General features: G+C 40.7%; 1 protein-coding gene across 3 annotated transcripts in view; it reads right to left on the minus strand.

Annotated features, from left to right (window-relative positions):
* The window catches only part of PCMT1 (protein-L-isoaspartate (D-aspartate) O-methyltransferase), a 35799-nt gene extending 20719 nt beyond the window's left edge, over window positions 1–15080 (minus strand). For 2 of the 3 annotated variants that reach the window (XM_021540626.3, XM_021540627.2), the window contains exons 1-3: window positions 14822–15080; window positions 2777–2881; window positions 1629–1660 (exon numbers count right to left, since the gene is read on the minus strand). In XM_021540626.3, coding sequence (XP_021396301.2) covers window positions 1629–1660; window positions 2777–2881; window positions 14822–15080 — 396 coding nt within the window. Of the gene's footprint in view, window positions 1–1628; window positions 1661–2776; window positions 2882–8620; window positions 8943–14821 lie in introns of those variants that run through there. The other variant, XM_021540623.3, reaches the window with a different exon arrangement.
* Between the last annotated feature and the right edge of the window lie 6243 nt (window positions 15081–21323).

Genomic DNA, 21323 nt, shown 5'->3' on the forward strand with positions numbered 1-21323 from the left:
AGAATCATTTCTATTACAAAAAATGGGGGGAAAGGTGTTAACTACATGACATTGTTACTATCATTTTTATTTCATTAGCTTCAACAAATTTAATGAGATTTTTTTTTTTAATTCATATACAAAGCCTCATCTGACCATTCACACTTCTAGCACAGACTATTTATATATTAGGAAAGACACTATAAATCAGTTTATATTTCCTCAGGTCTGGTGACTCTAACTATTCTGGCAGTATATGGCCAATAGAGAATTTAATTTATTATTTTGCTATATGCACTGGAATAGCCTGATACAAAAGCTAGCTAGCAAGAAGGCAGCTCCAGAGCATCAAGGAAAATGGCTATTAAAACTACCTCCTGTATTACCTGCACACTTGCTGAATCAAAGAATAGGAAAATGAAGTTGTCTGTTACAAAAGCAAATAGCCAGGCTCACACATGAAATGCAGTAGTCTATAGACACACTTGATAACTTTTGTTTTGCTATGTGGTGGACCAGTACACAAACTAAGTGTAGGCTGCACACTAAAAACCCAATTTGTTCTTTCATGTTTCAGAGACAGCCATTACCACACTCTTTCAGCTTAATCCAGCCCAGCCAGAAAATATAAATAATTAGAATATTCTCTGTTAGAACATTCTTTGTTAATACTTGCTTAGAGGATATATTATCTTTTTGCTCTAACACTTCATATACTACTAGTGCTAAGCATTGGAAAAATGACGACTTAAGGGACTTAAAATTTTGAAGCATAATTAATACTTATTTTTTCCCTTAGCAACAGTACTTTTTTCAGTCTTTTCTTGAATAATATTGTTAACATCTCTATACAGAATTCCTGATCTTTTTATATTGATAAGTAGGTAAATTCTAAGCCAACTACACAGTTTTTAGTCAAGAGAAGCAGACTTTTACTAAGTTTTGACACCTTCCAAACATCGCAAAGACAAAATACTTGCTTCTATTCACCCTGTACCTCAAATAAAGAACACAGAAAAAAAAATATATCTGATATAGATGCATGCACTGAAATCCCAACTGGAACACTCACACTGGTCTCAAACCACTTGGCAAAAAAGCCATGCAACTCAGTACAATGTATCTTTTTTCCTGGCCAAGGATTTAAAGGCATTACCGTAGTACAATACTATAGGAATCACTGTCATTCACACCTGAATTCTTATGATTTTATATATTACAAAGTAATTTCAGATCTCCAGAAATCATCTGGTCCAGAAGATTTCAATACATGGGCATTTTCAATTAGGCTGCTTAGAACCCTCCTCTGTCAGTGTCCTTGTTTATCAAAGAACAGAATTTCCACAAGCTGCAAAGCCTGTTTCAGTGCTTAACTACCCTTACAGGCTTTTTTTAACTCTAGAAATTAATCTGGATTTCCTATGTTACATTTTTTTGCCCACTACCCCTCAGCCTATTTCTTGCAGATGTCATCCTATACATCTGCAAGAAAAATCTTGATCAATCTTTCCTACTTCCTCACAGTAAGCAGTTCACAAAAGTTTCATTGCAATCAACTGCTCATCATATTTACTAGGGCAAATATTTTATTTCAAAAGCACCTCGATTTTTATAAAATCACTACACTAATCACCTAGTTTAAAGCTTACCATGTGTGGAGCACTGATTGTTGCTTGGAAACCTGTAAAACAAGAGAATGAAAGATGTTCATTGTTGTTCAGACAGTAACCTTACAATCTTTATTACCCTGACTGTAAAGGGTGACACATTCACTGCCACCCTCATTCACAGTACAACATCCACACCCCAGCAATTACACAGGCACTCTACATTAGAACTGGGTTACAGTACCTCAGCTGAAAGCTATGCTGTGTCAACTTTGGACAGGAAAAAAAAAAAGGGTTTTATCCTTGATCTCAGTTACAATCCCCATTTTGTCACTATACATACTGAGCAAGTAGGTTTAATTCGGAAGAGTAGTGTCTGCCAAAACAATGTAATTCCATTTTAGTCAGCCCCTATGTAAAAATATGAATTTGTTAGTTTGAGTTTCATGTAGTGGAGAGCATTGAACATCTGGAGAACAACATTGTGTGTTCTGCAAACAGCAAATGAGAACAAACACCTATAAGAATGGGAGGAACACTCACCTATATTTGTTTTTGTAAAGATACATCAGCCTTTGCGTATGTATCTTAAAATATTTTTTAATTCTCCTATATAACTAACAAAATCCTAACAAAATTCACTTACCATGTACAATTAAAGGCAGGGAGAAGATCAAGAAAATGAAATTCGTGTACATATACATAGCTCATTCTCTTGTATGGAAAGATAAAACTGGGACCTGGATAGAAAATTACTGTCCTATCAATAGACCTGCCCATTCAAAGCCTATTTTTAAAGATTTCACATAATGCTTTAAGAAACTCTGCGTTGGTCCCGAGTAATTTCTGTAAAGACAGGGAATGTTTCTACCATAAACTGGATGCTAATTGTTTTTACATATTTACATCAGTGACACCATCATAAGTTGCTGTGGTTTGAAAAATAAACACATATTTACACATACAAATATTGGCTGAAAAACACCTCTCTACCTGATATATCCAAATATGCCAACTGCATTCCACAAGAAACTGAAGCTCAGTTAAAAGGTATGTAATAAATTAATGAAGAACTAAACAACCTTCCAAATTAAAAAAAATATCTTCACATTCTTAACACATAAATGACAAAAGCAGTCACAATTACATAAATGAAAACTATCTCAATCACTTTTGCAGGATGCTCTTACCTATAGACTGTGGAGAGTCCATGTAGGGGTTGTATTTTGCATAGTGGCAACGGTCTGTAGCCAGCATTACCTCAAATACCTTGTCCGTTTTGATTATTCCATTTTCTATAAACAAACAAATACATAAAAATGAAAGCATTGTTTCTCTTCTGCAACGCACGAGTCTGCGAAAAATGTTAACATATAAACAGCATTGTAAGAAATCATGTACCTTACACAGATCTTACACTCTTACCCTCATGATACTGCCCATGGCCGGGGTTGGACTACATCATCCTTAAAGGTCCTTTCCATCCCAAACCCTTCTGTGATACTAACATTAAATCTGGAGTCCAGATATCAAATGATGCTTAAGCCAGTGATTGTTGAACAAGACTTTCCCAGCAGTTACAAATGCTTTCCTGAAACCACTTGCGAAGATCTATCCCCTAGGAAAACTCAACTTCATACATACCTTTGATAAATCCTGAAAATATAGTCACTAAGAAATTAGTATTACTACACGCACCAAACAAGATATACTTCATATTTCTAAGAAGCTATACAAGTAGTTATTGAAAAATATACAAAAGCAAGTTAGAAATGTTAAGTTGAAGCATCATTGCTCAGAACATTAATTTCCAGATCTGTTTGTCTTATGTTAGCAAAGAAAAAAAATCCATCTGTAAAGAAACTCCCACTGAATCTGCATTCTTATGCTGGGGCAGACTGAGACCAAAAAATTTTATAACAAAACACTCTGGCTTTTTTCACTTTTCAAAATAAAATATAAATGCACATGCATGTAAAATGTCAGAAGCGGACATTTTTCCTTGCTGTTTTATTTAAGTTTTTTTAACATTGTTAATTCTATTTTTTTGAAGTTCCCAAGAGTCCATTATGAATAACAGAAAACTTTGGAAAACAAATGGAAGAAATTAACTAATTATTTGCATTAAAATATTATATAAACTACAAATAACTGACATTTCAGTGATGGATTCCTTCATTAACTACTTTCTTTAAATAAGGATTTATTTGCAAAATTATACTTTAGAAGGAAAAAAAAAATTAAAATATCCTTTAAGCACCATTAATATCTAACCCAAAACATTAACATCAGATTAGGGAACTTGTGTAAGATTGTCCTGAAGTTGCACCAGTGGGTTTTTTTTTTAAAAAAACACACCTGTGCCCAAGAATGGGCTAACTTCTGCTGAGACTTTACTGTTTACTACATGCTCCCAACTACACCTATTAATCATGGGATTTTCCTGTCTTTTTTTCTTATCTACCATCTGTGTCCAGAAATAATTATCCTATATAACATAGACTTGAATTCAGAAAGGAAAATAACTCCTCAGATCATATTCCTTTTTGGTCTGAAGACAAAGTATCACATAGAACTGCAAAAGAAATATACTATTACTATGGACAATTTTAAGGAAAACAATTCCTTTTTAAAATATATTATTTTTTATAAATATTTCTGTATCTGGTAACTCCCAGAAAAAGTATACACTTCACTCACAGTCCCCTCATATTAGATATATCCTGTTCTTTGACTTCATTTTGAACTGACTACTACAGCAGTTCCAGTTAGAGGAAACTCATTTCAATGCAAGACTTTATATCTGAGCCAGCAGGCATTTGCAGCCATTCGTAAGTTTACTTACTGAACAAAATTGTACCCAAAAGAAAACAAACAAATCAACACACTAACACATTATCAATAACAACAGAGGATAGCAATGAAAAAAAGTTTTCCTGACCACTAGAAATTAGTTGGATTAGTTGTACAGCAGTTCTGTGAACAAAGCATAGAAACCAAAAAGTCAAACTTTTACTCTTAGAGTCTCATTAGGAATCACCAAGAAGTCAGTATATCCAAACCAAATATATTTTAAAAAGGAGAATAAGCAAGTCTAATTGTAACAGAAGTGAGGAGATAAAGGCTCTAGGGGGTTGAAGGGATGTCAAAAAGCAGTAGCCAAGAAGCACTCACAAAAGGTCTAAAATAGTAATTTATTTCTTTACATGCAGATATGTGTATATATTCTAGAACTACAGCTAGCCACCTGCTCTTTCCTTTTGTGCCTTGTGGAATAAAATGCAGAGAACAAAAAGAACAAGCTTCCAGCTTGGAAGTGCAACTGCAAGGCCCTATGATAAAGCCAAGAACCTTCTCTAATTTCACAAAACAGATCCAGACAAAGTACATACAACTATCAAACAAGATGCTTACACTGACAGGCAAATTACAAAAAATTAAAAAAAAAAAACTAACTGAAAACAGAAACTACTAATATTCTAAAGATTTTGAGCATTCAGGATGCTCTCATTCAGCAAACAATCATGAGATTTGCTGACTGTTGTACTGTCTTTGATTATTGTACGAATTGAAGAAAGTTACCCATAGTCAGAACCTGTGGGAGAAGCTGAATCTGCTGTCAGCCATTTATTTCAATTATTGAATAACACTCCATCCTCATGAAAAAAAAACAACACCCTCTCAGCCACCCCCCACAGATTAAATCTGCTTTTCAAATTTGCTGATTATACAATGGAAACATTATCAAATTTAAGGTGGAAATAAGATAAACAATCAAGCCCTAAACAGTAAGGTCAATATTGACTTAGTTGTCATTTTTGTTGTGTTGATAACAATAAGATTTTTTTTTCTTAGTCTCACAGAAGACTATAGAGAAACATAGCACCTCAAGTACTGAACTCCAGAAAAGTCCTTTCTTTCCTGCAACAGTCAGTCCCAAGATGACCAGGATCTTAATTCTGTCTGAAATATGTCTCTATCAAATTTTCAATTAAGTCAAGAAAACAAGTATATCCCCCAAAGACGCCAATAATAGAAGCTTATATTGCAAAGAAGACATTCTAATTTAATGCACTCTCTACCAAAAAGCCAAAACAGTAAAAAAAATCAACTATAAATAAATTGCTAACTAAAACCATTTTCTAAATCTTAAAATGAAGCTGCATATTGCAAGAAAATAATTCACAATTAAATGCATAGTAGAATATCCTTTCCAATTATAATGTGCACAGAAATCTCTCCTTGAGGAGACTGCTGGGTTTCAAGAATGATAATCAGTTTGTTCTGTAAACAAATCAGATACTAAAGTGTTTACAAGCAAAGGATAATACACAAACATACTGACGGCTTGAAATAAAAAGTAAACTCAAATCAGAGTTATATCAGTACAACTTCCAAGCTTCAAAGGGTTGAAGCTGAAAAGTAAGTACTTAACAGTGGAGCACTGCCTGCCAAGTTCAAGAGTTACTCTGCGCAGAGGCTGTGGCAATGACAACTTGACATAATTGGAGCATGTTTTGAAAACTCTCTCTGCTCTGCCTCTTTTCCACAAATAACACCATGAAAACAGGAAAAGAGCTCAGAGCAGTTCTTGGGCTTGAAGGTGGGAATATACCACTGTTGAATGTAACCTGGGAAACTTGGCAGTTGGCTGTCAGAGAGCAAGGCAAGAAGAGTCTGAAAAGGCACCATGGACTTGCAACAAGTAAACAACCTATATTTTTGTCTTTTATTTAGCAATAAATGCACTACTGAAGTGCTTATGTTTCAAAGAATTGCCTACCTCACTGATGGTATCCTGACTGTTGACCAAACATGTTTTCTAATCAAACCATAAAATACTAGCAGTCAACACTTACACCAACACGGGCTTCCAGATCAGAAAAGAGGATGTGTCACTGCCACATGATTCAGCACACAAGCTTACTATACAAACCATAACACCTACTCAAACTCCTCCCGTGGCTGACTTTATGTATTTTAAAAATCCTCTTGCAGATCCCAAAACCATTTACTACTTCAACATCCACAAATAGCACAACTACTTCAGCATTCACATAGTTCAGCTTCTTAGATTACCTTCTCCATAACCACTGCAGAATACTTCATTTAGGAAGACAAATTTTCAGCAAAACAGTGATATTTTGAAATCATACAGAGATCTTAAGGTATGATGCAAAGCACATACAGCTTTATGTAACAAAAGAATCATTCATGTAGATGGAAATTACTGATGTGACTAATCATAGAATGGTTTGGGTTAGAAGAATCCTTCAAGGTCAACTATTTCCCTCTTATGCTTGGGGCCCCAGAGCTAGATGTAGCCCCAGAGCTAGGTGCAGCCAGATGCAGGGTCTCACCAGTGCAGAGCAGAGGAGTAGAATTGCCTCCCTTGCCCTGCTGGCCACAACACTTTCGATGCAGGACAGTTTGCTTTCCACAAACTTGCAGAGAGCACACTTGATCCCACTGTCAATGTCAATGACAAAGATGTTAAACAACACCAGTCCAAGTACCAACCCCTGAGGAACACCACTTGTCTACAACTGAATATAGAGCTTTTGACCACAACTCTTCTGAGTCCTACCACCCAGCCTTATTTATCAACTGGTCCATCTATCTAATCCATGCCTCTCACTTTTAAAGAGATGGATATAGTGCAGACAGTGTCAAATGACAGTCTCCACCTGACCCATGAAAACCAGCTAGCAGCTTTCCAGAGGAGAATGGGCTGGAACAGAACCACATCCTGATTTGCAAGCAATGTGAAGATTGCTTGTTTTAAGCAACTGATCACCTGACATTTTTAAAGTCAGGGTCCTTTTCTTGAGCAGAGGAAGAAAAAAAATAGGAAAGAATGTGGTCCAATTAATAGAATTTTATTTAGTAATGAGCATAGGAGATTTCACTGTAAAGCATGAACACAAAGAAAACACTTAGAACAAGAAGTGATGCATCAGCACCCTAAAATCCAGTAACGGACACTGACCCAAACTATACAAAGCTCTTTGTGCTAAATAAATTAAAAGTAGGTGTTTGCATACAAGTGTTTATTGTACCACTCATACATGCAAATTTCTTATGCTTTGCTGATAATTTAAGAGCGATCTGCCTCAAAGGTTCAGATGTCCATCTATTTTCACTGTGATTTGGGTTCACAATATCCAAACATTATCCAAAGGAGGTTGCATACAGCTCACTGGAAGGAATCCCTTGAGTGTCTATTGTTCAGAGACACGACAGAAAGACTGGGGAAAACAAAAGTCCATCAGAGTTAATCTTATAGCCCAGCAATGAAACACAACTATCAAGTCCCATGAAAATTCTAAAGTGACAGAAATTTTTTAAAAACAGGAGTAAGAATAGTAGTAGTAATAATAATAAATATTCAATTACCATTTAAATTCTACTCAAAACCTGCAGAGGTAAAACATGGTAATCATAAGCTAGGCTCAAGACAAACTAGCAGTATACAGCCTCAAGCTTCAATTAAATACAAAGTTACCTGTCAACATTTCACTTTTATTTTAAGGTAGTATTCCCTCCCTATTTAATAAGGATCACCTTAAAAACCAACCCATCCACTTTGGTGTAACAGGTAAGAGTTTTCTATTCATTTTCATGGATCTGAAAGTTTCAGCATCATTTCATGGATGCTGAAATTATCAGCAGCTGAATGAAGAAACTTTGAGGAGTACATTAAAGGAAAAAGTAACTTCAGGGTTGGTTTCAGCATGCAAAAACATAGAACCTCATTTTCCAATTAACTTTTAACACCCATGTGCAGATGAGGGAGACTTTTAACATCTGAGCAGTCCTCAATCCCTCAACATTTGAGAAGGTTGAACTTGACTTACACATCACAAGGAAAGTCAAAACTAAAGAGCTCAATAAAACTGATAGCAACCATCAGTAATAATGAAAAAATGTTGCAAAGGTTAAGATAAAGTTAGCTGGATCAGACAGATAGAAGGCGAACTCTCTTCACAGGCTTCTGGCAAACCTGCTTACAGTAAAGAAGGCAGATGGTGTACCTCTCACACCGTACTGAGCAGATTCCATGCAACTACTCTGCAGTCTTCAGAAAAGCCAATGCTGTTAAGACCAGCAGCTAGACCACATGAAGAGCTTGTCATTATGAAGATGGTTTCATTAAGGTACTAGTACTACACAAAAGTGGAGAAAGAATCAGAAGATCAGCAAAATATAACTCTGACAAAATATAACTCTTGGGACAAAATGACAAAGAAATGCCCTATTAGCAGAAATTAGGAAGAATTTCTGAAGCTGTATTTCAACAGTGCAAGCATTTAAAACTATTTTGTCCTCAAGTCCACTATTGAATGATTCAGGTTCTGAAGTATTAAATGTAACTCACAAGTCAGCCAGTCCAAAAGTCCACAGTTTACTGATCTCAAGCTTTAAAAGAATTCACTCAGTTTTTGCCAAATGTTGGTAATTTAAATTAAAAATTAGAACATTAATAAAATTAACCTAATAAAAAATTAATACAATTATTTACTTAAAGTGTTATGTAGCACTAAAGAACATGACTTTGAGGCGTTAAGGGACAACATTCACATAAAGAATCACTCAAAAGAACATGAACATTATACATTTCTTTCTAGGCTTTCCAGTAGCACTTAGTGATCTCCTGATACTACATCAGGATGATAGAAACATTAGCACTAAATGAAAAGCTTAGAGTTGTACTGAAGCTAAACCATAGAGGATTCCCTCTTTTTAAAATGCCTACATTAGCAGTAATGACTTGTTTTAGACACATTTGCATTATCATTTCCATTTTGTTATGGATTACTAGGCAGCTTCAGACCACCAGAAAAAAAAAAATCATGGCATTATATTCACATACAAAAATAAAAATATATCTTCAATCAAGCAAAATAACTAAATACTTTAAATTAAAATTATTTATTAGGAGTTATAAAATTTGCTATGTAAATAAGCAGCAAAAAATGCCTTCTTTTCTTACTGAATGATCAAAGACTTGGATTTTGATGCACTGAATTTTGGGAGTTTCTGGGAAAGTATGGATATGTTTTTAACATTACATTGACACCCTGTCTAACATTAAAGGTAGAAAGCATAGCAACAACAAAGAACCAGTTAAGAACACAATCTTAATTTACACACCAATAAAACATGATAAATGTTATTAAATTCAGGTTGGGTTTTTTCTTTCTGTTATCATTTCCTATTATTTGGGATATCTAGTTACCTTGATTTACTTGAAGGCCTGCCTCTTAAAAGATCAAGGATATAGAAAATCTTCAAAACATTTCACTGATATGGGCAAACCATTAGCAAATACTTAAATCTTACTTAAAAATAAAAAAGTTTCACAGAAACTCCTTTAGGCGATTATTCAAATTACTTGCAATAAATTTTTTTATTTAAATCTCAGTGCTCCAAAATCAAACATCACAGATTTCAAGGCTGCCACCTGAGACATGAACTAAATTTAAGAAATTTTAGATATTCTTAAATTAACTTGTCAGTGGATGTGTTAATTTTAATTTTTAATTGAAAAAAAAAAAATTGCTCACTTTCTAGCCCTTTCACTGCCTGGTCCTAAGTTACAATGCTTAGTCACTGAAGCCTCAATACAATCATGATGAAGGAAAAGGTGGTCACTGAATGCACACAACAGGCAGCATAAGTGCTTGTACAGGGGAGTCATTAAATTTGGTCTAATTTTCCATTATTATTTCCCTTCTTCATGTTCATCCAAGTGACATTACTCTTCCTTAAGCAAAATTAGACAGATGTAGAAGAGATTTGGATAAACCAAGGGAAAAGATGTGACAGAGGAAAATAAACAAAACAAAACCAATGTTTATTACTTGCTGAACCTAGCTTAGGCTTACTATATGCAATGCCTTCCCATTCGTGGCAGTTCCCAAAGAGTTTTGTCCTCAGCAACCAGAAACTTGCACCAAAAGTGAAGATTCATTGCAGATAAGCCTTCATCGTGACGAAGCATGCTAAGATGCCATTTTTAATTATTTAACATTTAAATAATTAAAATATTTGGAGAAATACCTTTAGCATATTTAAAAATAGAATTCTCGGACCATGATACTATTTGAATATAGTGATTTCAAGCATCATTCACATTGAAAAACTAAGACTCTGATCTTATGTAAGGTGCAAAATTCTGTGGAATCTTATAAATTACAGTTGCTAACTTTCCCAACACACGTTTATCAGGAAAGGAAGGTAAAATAATGTAGCAAGAAACAAATCCACAGTTGGTTAACAACTTCTGCCACAGCTGAGTTAACTCACCTTCACTTTCACTGGAAAATGTGGATTTAAGAGCAGGTGTATGTGATGAAAACACCACTGACATAACATGATCAGAGAAGTAAGCAAAGCAAGTTTGTCCTACAGCAGCATGACACTGACTGGAGGAAAAAGGCACAATAAGGAAACAATGAACTTTGCTTGCGAATTGGACAGGGAACCAATTTTTCTGTCTTTCAGGTGGGAAAAAAGCTGATTTCTAAGATGTTGGCATGTAAAGTAGTAGGACTTGGCAAAAGTATGAAAGTATGAAAGAAGACGAAATGATCTTATAGTAACCTATCAGCAGATAGCTGAAGATACAGAGAGGGGGAAAGAAGTTACAGATTTAGAATCAAAAGACTTTCAACCAAGCAAGACAACAGTAAATAACTCACCAATTCTTTTCCTCCTTCCTTAGCACCTCTACATGACAGATTCATAATTTTAAAAATTCTCCTGTCAGAGTTATTTATTTAAACACAGGTAATTATTTCCTGTATTTAGCATGATTTCTAACTGTACTGTAACCTGCATTTAGAGAGCTCCCTAGAAATGTTGTCTGCTAAAAGATCTTACTTTAAGTATACTTTTGAGAGATGTTTACTCAAGTTTGAAGGCACATGTTCAACTATATCCAATTAGGAAGAAGCAAAGATTTAAATAATTATTCCATGAAAGTGAAAAATGTTTGTTTTAAGGCTTTAATGAACAAAGAAACATTCAGATTAAAAAAAGGCATTTTTAAAAAATGAGAAGTACTTTCAAGAATCACTGAAACAAAGCAGCTGAACACCTCATAGCAACAGTACATTCAAGGACAGCATTTTTGTTGTGAAGAGCATGTTTTAAAGAAGTTTATTTTGCATATGTCAAATTGTGCATCTATGATGCCTCAAATTAACAGCACAAAAAGATGTTTACAATGGAACAAGAAGTTAAAAATCAAAACAATGTACTTCAACATTCTTCAGTCACTTGTCCCTAAACATGTGCTGAAAAACACGCAAAGTTCCAGGGCCCTCCTTATTAGTTTGTCCCTTTTAAGACAGGACAGCAAAGATAAAGCCTATAAAGAATAACTGCCTAAATCTGCATTGTACATACGCAGAATCATTTGTCACTACCCTATCACAATGACTGTTACATTACAGAAAAGTTAATTCTACAGTTAAGGCAACAGTGAAATAAGCAGTAAAGCAAATGTCACAAAATGGAGAATTTTATTGCCACATAACAGAAGCACTAGTAACTGTCAATAACAGCTTATAATTAAGAATAATCTTTATAGTTTTTTTAAAGGAAAAGAACATGTAGCATACAGGAATATTCTAATGATGGTTTTATTTGAAAGCAAAACCACTTTAATAGGTTCCCATTCTCCTCAGCCCTCATTTATCCACAACCAAGTTTACTGCTTCTCTAACCATAATAGTACAACAGCTTATAGACATTTAGGAGTTTAAATTGTGATTTTTCACAAGTCATGAGAAAGTGACCCAGTCTTACAGCACTGCCTCCCTCACAGGCAATTCTACAAGAACAGTCAAGAGAAGAATTGTGGCATAAGGGCAAGGGCAAGAACCTCTCCACCAAGATCCGCTGCAGAAGAAAACATACTGTATCACTACAACCTGCCTTGTTTTTTTTTAAGTTATGCAAAATATACACTATATTACACACATATTTAATAAGTTACACACAAGACAAACACCAGACAACATCAAATTAACCTCATCCAATCTGCATTCTCACTTTTAGCATAAAATGCTGTAAATGCTATGTAGCTGTTTTTAGAGAGGAGAAAATACATTGATGGACCTACTACTCCAAAAGAATTCTCTGGAACATCTTAAGTCTTTCTTTAACCAATAATGTTTAAGTTTGTTAAAAAATATCTGGAAGAATTGTATAACATTAAACAGTACTTTCTTCTAAATCTGTTCCCAACTTTAGCAACAAGGTACCGTCCTACCTGAGGAACTCTTATTTGAAAGTTATGGTCTTAATTCAGCAGCTGCTCTGCACTGATAAAGCCCTACACCATGAACAGAGTCCCACTGAAGTTGACAACGCAATCTTCCTGCAAGATCAAAGGCCTCTTTGCTGCCACAATATTTTACTGCCAATCCACTATTTCCCTGTTTTACACCCCTCAAAACATTTTGGCATGCATATGCAAAACAGAGAGGGGGAAATTAGCATCAATGCATGCTTTGAGATTACAATATTGAGCACTTCTGTTTTACTTTCCTCTTCCGATACAACTATCGCTGGATACTAACTACAACGGTTTTTAGCTTTGTCATCATTATTTGCAACGCCCTAAACAGTTTCCATGTGTTGAAAAACTGTCATTGTCTTCTGCAACAAAGAAACTGGTTTTGCCTTCAGGTTCTGAGCGTCCTAGACTATTCTGGTAATAATTGCTTTTTGGATGTATTTTGGAGTTTAACATTGGTTTTTACATCAGAAAGTTTTTCCCTGCTGTGTAAGAGAACAGTATTTCAGTAAAACAGTATTTCTAGCCCTTTCAGTTGCAAAATAAAACAAAACAAATGTATTGCAACACTTGTAACTAGAGAAGTTATTATCAATTTATTAAACAGAATTTTTACAACGAAACTACAATAATCAGTAGTTTTTACAGGGAAGCTGAAAGTCACTTCAGCATGTATTATTCTGCTGGATGCGATAGTTTTCAAAAGAAAATACTGAGAAAGACCACATGATCAGATGATCTAACATAAGCAGAGAAAAGGAGAAAACAACAAGAGTGATTCTCCTATGACACCAGAATAATGAGGAGGCCACACAGATGAACTTATCTGTGGTGTTGTAGTATCACTAAAGTAGGAGCCAACTGTCATAGTACGGGCTCCAGATCTACATCCGATTACGTCTAGGACACAGACTTGAGAAGAGGAAGGGAAAAGGCCAGAAGCATAGACGAGAGACACTAAGTATACTTAAGAGAGGTTAATTCAATTCTAATATGAAAAGTGGAAGCTCCGAATGCACAAGGTGTTGTCTCTCCGTCCTCTCAGGACCTGCAGACTTCAGGATGTACTGAAGTACATCGGCGAAGAAGCGCCCGCCCAACACCTTCCACGTTCAGCACGGGGACAGCACAAACCCTCGGCGAGCACAAGGGAGCGCCCAGTGCCGGGCAGCCACCGCAAAGCCCGGCTGTCACAGCACCAGTCCGCAACCCGACCGCTCCGCTCCGCTCCCCGCGGTGCCAGCCCACCCCTCCGAGCGGAGCCACTCGGGACCCCGCCGGGCAGGGGGGAGGGACTGCTGCCACACGCCCCTTTCACCCGACACAAACAGCCGCGGCCTCTCGCCGCGATTCCCAAACCCAGGCGGCTCCCGCTGCGCTGTTCAGCCCAGGCCTGAAGGACCGGAGGGCGCCCGCCGACGCCACCAGTCCCGCCGGCCGCAGCGAACCGGACGGACGAACGCCGATCCCGGTGCGTGCCGGAGTCACGGGCCCTCCGGCACTGCCGCCGCGGCCCCGCAGACGGAACGGGGCCGGGAGGGGGGGACGCGGCGAGCAGGGAACAGCCGCGGCCGCCGCACGGCGCTTCCCCTCCGGGACCGCCATCGGCGCCACCCCGCCCGCCGCACTGCCTCCCGCAACAACAGCCCGGCCCGCCCTACGACACCGGCCGCCGCCCGGACACACATCCCCCGCCCGGGCGCGCACGGACACACCCCCGGCCGGACACAGAGACACGCACACACGGACACGGACGGACGGACGATACGGGCACGCGCGCCCGGGCGCCGGTGTCGCTCCGTGTGACAGTTAGCGGCGGGTCGGGCGGGCGCCGCGGGAGCGCGCGGTCGCTAACGGTCACCGGGCGGCCGCTGACGGCCGCCCCACAGCCCGGGGGCCCCGCCCGCGCCCCCGCCCCGAGACTCACTGCGGAGGTTGTGGATGAGCTCGGAGTGGCTGGCGCCGCCCGACTTCCAGGCCATCGCTAGGCACACTCTGCGGAGCAGGTACAGAGCCGCCTTCAGCGCCGCGACTGCGCACAGCAGCTTCCCCAGGAAGGACACAACCTCCAGCGCCGACACAGGCGCCGCCTCCTCGCCGCCTCCTCCCGCGGCCGCCGCCGCTGCGGCTGCCGCGCGCTCGCCGAGGGGAGGGGCCACGCGCCCACCGCCCCGCGCGCCCGACATGCCCCGGCCGCCGCCGCCGCCGCTCCGCCGGCCGGCGCGGTGCCCCCCCGCGCATGCGCGCCCACCGCACCCAGGGGCGCGCGTGGGGAGATCCTCGCGCGCCGGGGCGGAGATGTACAGCGGCGGCTCCCGGCCGGCGCGTTTTGTTGCCGGGGCCCCGGATCGCGCGCTAGCGGCGAGACCCCAGTCCTGCCCTCGCCTCAGAAACGGCGGCGGGGTGGAACGGATCTGGGGGCGCGTGTACGTGAACTTAGGAGCTCTGTTAATTAATGAGATAGCGAAGCGGCACCTCGGCGCGCACGCACTTCTAGCCCTGCCCGGCCTTAGCCACTCCCGTGACACAGTCGGTACCCACCGGGTACCGCAGAAGGCGGAGTCGGGGCGGCCGAACCCAGCACGGTGACTGCGCCGCCAGCTCCGGGCTCCGACCCAGCGCGCGACCCGCAGCCCTTGCGACGGAACCAATTAGCGGCGTCTCCCGGCGCGGTGTTTTGCATGGGGCGCGCCTATTGGCCGCGGCGAGCCCGCGCGGGCCAGGCCTACGTGTTGGCGGCTGCCATTGGTCGGGTGGCGCGGGAGCTGCGTGCTCCGTGTGTGCCCACGGTGGGGACGGGGCAGCGCGGGTGCGACCTGCGCCCGGGAAACACGGCGGGAGTGGGAGCGGGCTGGAAGGATACGGAGAGTTGGCATAGCCGTACACTGGCTAAAGGCCGCGAAAGTATCGATGTTTCACAGCAGCATCTACCGGTGCAATACCGATGACACAGAAAAAAGTTACAAATTAAAATTCCTTTTAAGAGGTATCCAGGACAATAGCTCAGAATTTATTAAATGCCGATGAGCCCTTACTCTCTCCCAGCGTTAGGCCTATGATGAAGTAGCAATCTTAAGGGAAAAGTAGCACCTTCAGATCCTCCTGCAGCTATAACATAACGAGGGAAAACAGATAATTAATTTCCTACAGTCCTATAGTATTTCTCCCTCCTCTGAAGGGAGCCTTTATGATTAATTTTGTTGCCAATATTCATTTGCCACCTGTTATTTATACACGTTTCTACTGTTTAAAGGGAAAGCATATACCATCTTTGCAATTTTAGGAACCCACTGTCAGTGCTGTGACTTCTGCATTTGTGCTGCCTTCTGGTCCCTGCAAATGGGCTTCACACACCTAGGAATAGTTTTGCAGCACTTCCTTTCTTAATCAGGCGCACTGGCACAGGTATTTCATCCACATGGTACCAGACAGCAGGGTTTTCAGTTCTTGGCTTTTAAAACATGAGAACAGTGATACATAAGTATGGATAGGTTAGCCCTAACAATAGTATAAACACTGGGGAAAATAAGGTGTCATCTAGCAGATATTTCAAGTATTTCTGATACAAGGACACAGCCTAAAATACCACCATGGGAGATTACACAGATTGTATCTTCTGTGAGAGAGCCCATCTTGACTTTGAGTGTTTATTTTGCTCCAGCTCCACACAACACGTCTATTTCATGCAATCATTGCTGGTTCACGTGAAGAGGTGAAGGTGGGAATCTACTTCTCTACTTTGCAGTCAGTCCAGGACAAATCTGACAGTTGCTCAATGCATATACCAGACCCCATCCGTAGACTTCCCATCTGGTTCTTTTAATCCTGGAGCTAGATCTACTGCTTCATTCTGTGCTCTCCATCTAACTTCTCCTAAGCGTGATCTGGCAACTGCAGTCCAAGTGAGGCTCCCAGCCTGTCCCAGAATATAAAAGATCTCCCTGATACACCCAGTGGGCTGAGAGAGTGGGAAAGATGCCATGGAGTTAGAGGAATTCCCAAAGGGCAGCAAGTACAGAGAACAGACAGACATTGTAAAAGTACAGCATAGAAATACTTAATTGTTTTAAATGCAAAAGACATTTTCTATTGTCAGATGCAAGCAAACTGCATTGCTCTCACATAGAGAGGTTGCTGCCAAGAAAATAGCTGGCCCATGTTTAAAAGCATTCCAGGGATACTTACCCCTTGGGAGACCAAAACCACAGCAGAAACTATTTACATACAAGCTGATGCTGCTTACCAGGACCAGCTTGAATTAGGCTTAGCTTGTCACAGAGCACTGAGAGCAAGCCTGCATTTCTCTCGTAGGAGTTTGCAGTCCTGCCTGGTTGCTTTCTGACTGAGTGTTCATGTTCTTGACATTCAGAGAATGAAACTAAGTGTGGGCCTTCCTTAACAATATCTGGGGTGTCTTGGACGGATATCAGGCATGTGTGAAGGAAACAGCATTGGCTTGGCAGGCTTCCAGGAGCTCTAAGACAAGCCAAGTTGCCTCAAAGGGTCCTGGGAAACTAACATGCACCAACAGTGGCAGGATGCACCCATTTGTGCAGTAAACAAGTGAAGGTGTCCCTAACTCTTTCAGTTCCATAATCCCAGGCCATGTGTACATTTAAAAAACCTATTAGGAGCACATTCAACGAGACTAAACTAAAGGCAACATTTTTTACTAGTGTAAAATATGAGCAGAAATAATAATACAAAAAATTGTTTTCTGGCCATCACCATTTATGTGAAACCTATCCATTTGCTCTGATACTCAGGATTTCTGTATCCTGCTCCAACTCATGTGAGCACCTTGGTCCCTGGATGCTCACTGTCAACTGCAGGCACCTCCATTTTCCACATGCAGAGCCATTTCCCTAGACTCTCCAGGAAGCTGATGCGTGGACAGTCCTCTTAGAGAAAAGGCACAGGAATGCCAGCAGCCGGAATGCCAGCAGCCAGAATGCCACCATACAATTGTTCTGACATGAAGATCCCACTAAGTGTAAGCACATCATCTCGTCTTCCTTTGCTGCACATTCACCCACATCCCAATCCTCTCTAGCTGTACTTCCATACATTTATATATAAACCCCTTCAAACTACTATTTCTGTTTGATTCCTTCCCTCCCACCTCATAGGCCCATTAGATTTTTTTAAATTCTTTGAATTTAGAAAGAATTTGAAAATTGCTCATCACTGTCTGCTCCCATCTGCTTCTGCATACCACAAGCAGAAATTTCCTTGTGAAATGTTCCTACTGTACATTTCCGCAGTTATGTCCCAAACCCTACGCTAATTGGCTTTTACACCTACACTCCCTCCTCTTCTTGCCTCCATTCTGTTTTTTAACTTAATCACTCTCCTTCATCTCATTTCTTTTCCTATAAGCTCAAGCCAGTTTGGTGTGTACCTTCCTTTTGTATTACCATTTCAGAAGTTTACATTATTTTGAACTCCACATCCATGTTTTACCAGCTCTGCACTCAGAGATGAGGTGAGAAGGACTCAGTAACATCAGTGACTTTCCCCATTAAGGAGCAGCAGAACTGGTACCCCTTCATGAAGGAAGGTCAGCCTTCCAGATGAGACCTTCCAGATGATAGACCATCCCACAGCATCTAAGCAAGGCAAGCAGAGCAGGGCTGGGGACAGAAATGGTTTTGCCTTCAAGTGAAGTGACAAGTCAGGCCCCAAGTCAAGCTAGCCACCAAGTTTGGGCAACATGGCTGAGCACAGGCCCTCCTACAGCACAGCTCAGGCCAAGAGCAGGGTATCCCAGCCCAGATGGGAGCCCCAGCCACGGGCAAGGCTTATGACTGCACTCAGGGCTGGTCCCTCTGCTGTTACATCTGCTCTGCAGTACACTGCAGTGTAACTGTACACCTTCAAGAGAATAAACTGGGCACAGCTCCAGGACCTCTTAGCAGCTGTCAACATTGTTTTGGCATCTCCAAGAAACTTTCTTTCAATATTGTTCAATGATGATTGGAGAAAAGCAGATTATATGCAAATCTAGTTCAGAATTAGCTTTATCCTGCCCTAGTACAATCACTGATCTAGTAGGTGCCTTTGTCCTCAGGCCCCCTACGTTCTCTGAGACAGGCATGCTTTCGGTTTTCTTCCCTTTCACTCACACTCCCAGCTTTAGCCATATTGAAGGGTAATCCAGAGATGCACCTTGTTGTCTTAGCTGGCATGCTTGGACCAAAGGCTTAGAGTCATCTTAACCTAGATTTAACATCTTTCTTGAAAACTACAGAAATACTAGATGAGGCGTATTTTCTCTTGGTGCTTATTTGCACCTTTTATATGTTTATTTAAATCTGCCATTACACTGAAATGATATACTAACACAGTACACATCTTTCAGAGGGATCAAGCACAGAGTATTTAAAGGTTTACAAAGCAGACCTAAATCTGTCAGAGCTCTCACTTTCATCATATAAAATGCTGCCAACATTTTCTTTAAAAAATGTAGGACAGGGAAGAAAAACTGTGAATCTTCTTTTCCTCTATGTGAAAATAAGCCTTTATGTCCAACTAACTTCCCTTACTACTTCCCAAATGCTTCTGAACAAGCAATCCTGAGCAAAGAAAGATATCATCCAAAAGCACAAGGTAAAATAACACACAGAGAAATCACAAACTAACAAAAAAAAAAATATTTGCCTAATAAGACTTTTTAATAATTCCAAAGTGTTTTCTATTCAGCTTTTAGTTGTCTGGTCTGTAGCTATACTCTGAGGCTGCCTATTGATGTTTTTCGTGTTATAAAAATTAGCTGATAATACCCTTGGAGTCAAGAGTGACTTGCAGAACTGCTGTGAGCAGCTTAATAAGGGTGCCAGAAGCATTTGCTACTGTAGAACAGCAATGCTGCTGCCATGTGCAACAATTATTTTTTAAGGTATGTTTGCAGTATGGTAGACTCCTAGAGAATCCAGCTTTTGGCATATGTTCAGTGTTGGATTCTGCTGAATGTAATTATGGAAGAAAAAGTTAAATGAAGTTCAAAAGATGCATGAAGCACATAAAATATCAGTGGTTTGGTATCACACCTCAGGGATTACAAAACAGTATAGCAGACTTAATGAGGAACTCAAAAGTGCTGTATAGAATAAATCTGTATAGATGCCTTTAGCAGGAAAACTGCAATAGCACAATGGAAAATTTGTCTAAGCCACTGTTATGTCCATCTGACAGAACCTCTGAGACTGGGCAGCATCAGCTTTGGAAAAAAATGCAGCAGAAAACAAAGCTGTAAAAATCTGTGTGAGAAAGTCCCTTACTGGACTGCAGTGACTGGATCAATAGTCTCATCCTCTGAAATGACAACTAACTACACAATTGTGTCAGCCTTTAATTTTACAACTAACCTCTGAACTTTTTATTGCATAGTTATTTAGTTCTCAAGTGAAATACTAGAAAGAAAGTACATGTGTGCTCCTCTTTGATTTAACATAGCATCTACGACAAAAAAATATTCTGTTTATTTCTGTACAGGTAGGAATCTGTCAAAGCAATGACAGTATCACTCAGAAGTACAGTATCATGGTTTAACCCCAGCCAGCAAGTACCAGGCAAATATTTGGTCACATAAGCCCCACAAACCACCCCAGCCCACCCCAGGGAGTATGGGGAGGACAATTGGAATAAAACCAATGTAAAAAAAAAACATGGGTTGAGATAATAATAACAACTTATCTCTTAATAACTCTAATAATTCAAATCAAAAAAGATAAACAGCCTGTCCCTAGGCAGTAATTGGTCCCTCCTGGCCAATGTTCCCCAGTTTAATCAGTGCATGTGATATTCTATGGTATGGAATATCCCTCTCACCAGCGCGGGTCAGCTGTCCTGGCCATGCTCCCTCCTGGCTTCTCGTCCAAGTGCTCACCGGCAGAGCGAGGACTGAAAAGAACTTGATTTGCGGTAAGCGCCGCTCAGCAGCAACACATCAGTGTGATGTCACCATTATTCTCACATTAAATCGGATACATAGCGCTCTGGCTGCTACTCGGAAGAAAATTAACTCAGCTGAAAGCAGGACATACTTAAAAGCAGATCTTAAACCAGAAATGCTTAGTCGTTGTGTACGTCGCTCATGTTGAGAAAACAGGAGTCGGTGCATGTAAGGCACAGGTGACATACGGACACAACGCTCCGGCGGACGCGGCCCAGCCGAGCAGACAGGTAACACAACGGCACGGTCGCGTCATCCTCTGTTTCCTCCTCTCCGAACCCGACCCTCTACCGACACCGAGCCGATAGGCGCCGGTGCAGCTGCTCAGGGTCAGGCAGAGCGCAGCGCCGCCCCAGCCCCGTTACCGCGGGCAGCAGGCGCCGGGCCGCCCCCGCGCCGCTCCCGGCACGGCCCGAGCGCGCCCCCGCCTGTCCCTCCGCGCTCGCCGTCGCGCCGCAGCCAATCAGCGCGCGTG

Source organism: Lonchura striata, chromosome 3 (assembly GCF_046129695.1).
Source record: "Lonchura striata isolate bLonStr1 chromosome 3, bLonStr1.mat, whole genome shotgun sequence".
NCBI lineage: Eukaryota > Metazoa > Chordata > Aves > Passeriformes > Estrildidae > Lonchura > Lonchura striata.